At 45.1% G+C, this 5,534-nt stretch overlaps 2 protein-coding genes across 2 annotated transcripts; both read right to left on the bottom strand.

Annotated features, from left to right (window-relative positions):
* Nucleotides 1-4,391: 4,391 nt before the first annotated feature.
* Nucleotides 4,392-4,694, bottom strand: CCR75_009760 (uncharacterized protein; the record flags this gene model as incomplete). Its single annotated transcript, XM_067967799.1, has 1 exon — nt 4,392-4,694. One exon carries the CDS (start codon nt 4,692-4,694, stop codon nt 4,392-4,394), a length of 303 nt encoding a protein of 100 aa, XP_067814212.1.
* A 118-nt stretch (nt 4,695-4,812) lies between these two features.
* CCR75_009761 (uncharacterized protein) lies at nt 4,813-5,223 on the bottom strand (the record flags this gene model as incomplete). Its single annotated transcript, XM_067967800.1, has 1 exon — nt 4,813-5,223. The coding sequence occupies one exon, from the start codon at nt 5,221-5,223 to the stop codon at nt 4,813-4,815; it is 411 nt and encodes a 136-aa protein (XP_067814211.1).
* Between the last annotated feature and the right edge of the window lie 311 nt (nt 5,224-5,534).

Genomic DNA, 5,534 nt, shown 5'->3' with positions numbered 1-5,534 from the left:
CGTGAAAGTGTTATGCATTCAAGTCTCGAAGGCTTGAAGCTGCGAATAAGGATAACCCAGCTCATGATAAAAAGTTACTTGCTATGAAGTATGCTCTCGTCAAATTCAGAGTTCATCTGCTCGGCTCAAAGCCGTTTGTGAAATATATATATATAGACAGATCACGCGTCATTACGCACGACGACAAAGTCGCACCATCTCTCACAGAGAATGGTCCGATGGCTATTTTTTTTCGCGAATTACAATTTCGAGGTGAAGTATAAGCCCGACAAGCAGAATGCTTTGGCCGATGCGTTATCACGCAGGCCGGATTATGATCTCTCGCATTTAACGACTATCATGTTGCCTATTTCTGAATTAATCCGTTCGGCTTACGCCAACGATAAATTTTCTGTCGCTCTGCAACGAGCTCTAAAGAACGCTGATTCGAATATTAAATTGTCAGCCCGTTTGCGTGCAAGGTTACGTCGATTTTCTTTCGATAACGACCTGTTGCTTTATTGAACGGACAGCACGGACCCTCCGCGTAATGTTGTTCCTCAAGATGAGGATTTAAAGAATCGAGTCCATTATGAGGCACACGATACTGTCCTTGGTGTTCATCTCGGTAGTTAGAAGACCTGCGGCTCTGTAAGCAGATTTATTGGTGGCCCAAGCTTTATAAATTGGTCAGCACATATGTTCGCACATTCGAAACTGGCCAACGGCTTAAGCTTTCGGTGCAGGCTGCTGCGCCACTGGCGAGCCTTCCCGTCCCCATAGGTTGCTGGGAGTCCATTAGTATGGACTTTGTTTTCGGTCTATCGAAATAATCAGCCGGTAACTCCGGCATTGTGGTCCTTGTCGACCGATTGGGCAAAATGGCTCACTTCTCACGGTCGTGCCGGATTCCATTGATGGTGAAGATACAGCGAGCCTGTTTATTGATCGCTTGTTTCGACAACACGATTTGCCAGTGGCAATTATCTCTGATCGAACCCCCGTTTCACGCGTAAATTCTGGAAAATCAAATTTCCGAGTGCTTGGCACCAGATTGGATATGTGCACTGCGGACCATCCGCAGACCGATTATCAAACTAAACGTGTCACTTGCGTCATTGAAGACGTTTTACGCAGTGTGGGTGCTCATACACCAAAGTACTGGAGCTCAATGCTCCAAGTGGTGGAGTTTGCGTTAAATAACGATGTACATGCCTCTACAGGCTATATTCCGTTCTATGTCAACGGTCTAACCCATCCACCGATTCCATTAACGATACCCCTGCGTGGTTCACGCCTTGGTAGGGTGATTAGGCCGATAGGCTTGCTTAATCAACCCTGTCACCATTCGGAAACAAGTAAGCGAGTTTCTCGCGACGCAATCTAGTGTCTAAAGACATGTAAGGGGTACGATGGCTGATAGCCAAGACAAACAAAAAGAACAAGTAGATGCCAAAGGCAGAAGCTGTATTAATTATTCTATGGTTTGGGACCGAGTTTTACCTAACGATTAAAATCAACCTACCAACTTGGTTTCCGCGATCTTTAAGACCAAATTGCGCCTGCGTTTTATTGGACCATTTACGATCGTGGCCAAGAAAAGCCAAGCTTATACGCTAAACCTTCCTAGCAAGCTGCGTACACACCCAGTGTTCTACGTTGGCTTACTTAAGCCATATTGGGACCCTTCCCACGTGAACTTGAAGGCGCTTGCGCCGAGACAGTCCATCGTGCTGCAGATTGCTGATTCCTCACCAAGATGTCCAGCTGGCCCTCTAAACGAGGCTGCTGACGCTCCAGCGTTGTAAGACGGTCCCTAACCGCCTCAAAAGAGCTCTCAACCCGAGCAAGGACCTCACGAAGAAGTTGCATTTCGTGCCGTAGAGCATCAAATGCTTCCGCCGAAATTTCGGCCCCCTCCCGCGCTGCTTGATGCGCGGGAGAACCTTCAGTTTCATGTGGAGAAACTTTTAAAGCAACGTCGTCGTGAGGGTCAACACCAGTATCTAGTGAAGTGGCTAGGGTGTTCGAGGTACCTCTTCAGCAAGATTGCCCGTACGCCGTTGACGCTTTTGAGCGCCAAGCTCAGGGTCAACTCGCGTCAAACGACGCTTTCCTCCACTAAACGTAGGATTAGGTGGATCTAAAGCCTCAGTGCAGCTTCGATCCTTGGTTGTACAGTCAACCGAAACACTGAAATATCGGCTAAGTCTTTCTTCGTTTTGTGGCATAAATGCCGAATGTAACTGGCCATTGGCCTTAAGCTTAGCGAAGTCGAAGCGAAGCTTCCGTTCCAGACGAACATCACCTCTATCCGCAGACTCTCTGAAATTCCAGATATTACGAAGTCGGCGGGCCCGGTGGACCCAGTTTTCAAATGAGACTTCGTGCTCATTCCTTGTTTCGTTTGGAAACAAAACGTCTGGAATATACCTCATGGAGGTCACCGAAGCCCCACGGGCTTGATCACGTAAACGCGTCAGATAATGGCTTTGTGTCATTACCTTTGGCGTAAAATATTGCTTATGAAGATCGTCGCGGGCAGCGATCTCCTCCGGCGTCCTCGCAGGGTCACCAGAGATCCAGATGGCCAAGCTATGACCTGGTATCTCTTTGAGACGCTCATCCGCACTAAGCGGAGTGATCTATATTCACTATGAGCTTTAGCTTTCGCTATCTCGGCAGCCCGACGACGAGCTCTTTCCTCTATGAGGACTATCCGCTCTTGCTCTTCATCGAGCGGATTCGTAATAATATTGGACTCAGTGTCCCGTGTCCTGCTCAATGCAGATAAGACATCAGCAGCACCACGTTCTGGGAACGGATTCGGGGCCCGCCGACGTTCACCCGGAGGAGAAGGCGTGAGAGAACAAAGCTCTTTCTCCTTTTCCTCTGATGGAGAGTAACTTTCAAAGTCCACCATTCCCTCAACCTCGAGGAAGGTGCTTAGAGTCTATGACTCAGGCTTAATTGTCATGAGACAAAGGATTGAAAAACACAACCGAACAGTAAGCTGTTTAGGTTCCAACCTCAAGAAGGAGATGAGGCGAATGTTGTCACTCGGTGTCAACAGTCTGATGGGGGAAGGTTTAATGGGGCACACATCGGTTGGAGAAATGTTGTTGTCGTACATTGAATTTATGGGTAAAAAAATATATCCATTTATCTAATTCTTAAAATAGTTAGCTGCTTAAATCCCATTTATAATGGGTAACAAATGCGCCCCACATATTAATCTGGCGGCCAAAATCTAAAAAAATAGCTAGAATAAGGTTTTTAGATTTGAAAATTAAATAAAGTGCAGTTCCCCTTTTGATCTTACAGCGTTAAGTGCCTATAGAAGGGTTGCGCATTGATCTGTAAGAGATAAAAGCCTTTCTAAGGTATATCCTCTTGGGCACTAGTTGCCACTTGTTCTACGAACCCTTGCATCTCTTGAACTATGATTCTTTAAGCTTTGATAGCTTGTACAACTCCCTGAATTGTAAAACCTATTAGTTCAATAGAACTAAGTGACTCTCTGAGTCTGAAAGTCTTCCTCGGACTTTAAGGGCGAGGTAGCTCCGCTACACACCCTTTTGTAATTCAGGCGCTTGAGTTCTCTCTGGAAATCAAGTGAATGGGTTGACCACAGAAGGTGCTGAACCGGTGAGACTTGCTGAATTTGATCCCGGGTGGGGCTTCCTTGCTTTTCTGCAGCTGATAGAAGCGCACGTAGTACACGAAATGATGACAAAATTCTTTTAATTGTATTGCCGAAGATGATGTATTTTCCTATTTTTAAGTTTTTATTACAAGAAGGAAATTGAATACTAGACAAGGGCAGATGTAATTGTAATGTTTTGTTCATCTCATCTTTTTCGGGTAAGCCACGTGCCTTTGCCTAATTTAAGGCCCGCCAGTCATCAATCTAATGACAATTGGAGTGGAACGCATCCGCGCTTGTCGAACAATTTCAGCTCAGCGCGGAAAAAAGAAATTCAACAAGGCAAATTCAAAGCTTCTATTTCAGAGAATTAAGTTTTTAATTCCGAAGGCTAAGAAGAAGCCCGAAGCCGCCACGTTTTAAGTCCAAAAACAACCTTATCTGTTTGCAAGACAGGTATTATAAATAATAACAAGTGGCAATGAAGTGGCTTAGAAATTTTCAGCCTCCAGAAGACTGCGATGAAAAAGATCCATTTTATCGTCCAGGGACACATCGGACCAAAAGTCTGGGAAATTATATGATTCTTCGATCCAACCATTTTTCAATGCCAAGACGCGTGCCACGCTTGCCTGAAGGTTCAAACATCGATTAAATGGTCGCTCGAGACTAATAAATGCCAAAGCGCTGCCATCCACGTCACCAAATGTTGTGTTTACATCAAACTCGCATGGTTCTTGCGTCAACGAGATGCTCTCATATAGTTCTATATATGTGTCGCATCAAGGACTTTTTTATTTCTACTACTGTCGATAACCATATCAGTGAGACGCGTGTTCCTGATATTTGGGTCAAAAAGCTTCAAACAGAAATCGCCGGTATTATCACGAACAAAGCTGATATGGAAATGGTCGAATGCATACTTTAACGGCTTAAACAGCACAATACCATTCTTCACGTCGTCAATATCCGATATCTTCAGAAACTCATCCGCCACATCTTCGTTGCTGCGCCGAAACAAATGTGGCGCAGTCACGAGGGACTTTGGAAAAGCGACGTCGAGAAGCATACATCGAACCCAGGTCCGCTTCCGCTGATAGCATTTACAATATTTGCACAGGTTGTGTTTGAAGTATATATTCCTAGTTGTCTTCGTCGTTGGCGCCGCTAAGCATATGTGACACCAATTATTTAAAAAATTCCATCACTGATGTAGATGTATTCACTCGTTCGTTTTCTTGCTCCGGAACGACGACTAGCACATGGATTTGGCGAGCTGAGGGACGTTCCATCCCAATCAGCACGTTCCTCCAGTGTTCAGATCCCCATAGCTTTTTGTCTTGACTCGTGAGCGCTTCGACAAGAGCAGTCTTCTCGCCCTCCATCAGCTTCTCCATGTCTTCTGAGCGAGAAGAAAACCACTTTTTGTCCGCTGTCTTCGCCAGAAAGAGCTGCAGCTTGGCGACTTCGCCTTTGATCGTGTAAAACTTCTTCTCCTTGATCTTGTCCTTCAAGTGGCCTACAAACTTACTGTCATCGATGTCTACGGAGAACGTGTCTCCAGCTACGCCAACGATGACACACAGAAGAGTGACCATCTTTCCTTTTCGCGGCAGACTCTGGAATGAGGGATATTGGGAAGAGCTGAAGAGATGCGGATAGATTCTGACCAACTGTAACGGGGCACTGCGACTTGTACTGTTTCAGTACAAGTCCACTTCACACTGCTTCTAAAATGAAAACTGTATTAATATAGTTAAGTGTCTTAATCTATCTTTGTAAATGCTGACTTGACTATAAACTAATACTAAACATGTAAATGAATTCTTATCTATCTTATCTTGTAACTCTCTTTGATTACTTCTACAGCTGATTAGTCTGCGGAATAAATAGACATAATGGTCTATAC

Source organism: Bremia lactucae, linkage group LG9, assembly GCF_004359215.1.
Source record: "Bremia lactucae strain SF5 linkage group LG9, whole genome shotgun sequence".
Lineage (NCBI taxonomy): Eukaryota > Oomycota > Peronosporomycetes > Peronosporales > Peronosporaceae > Bremia > Bremia lactucae.
The sequence above is the reverse complement of the archived record's forward strand: the minus strand, read 5'-3'. Positions and strand labels throughout refer to the sequence as shown.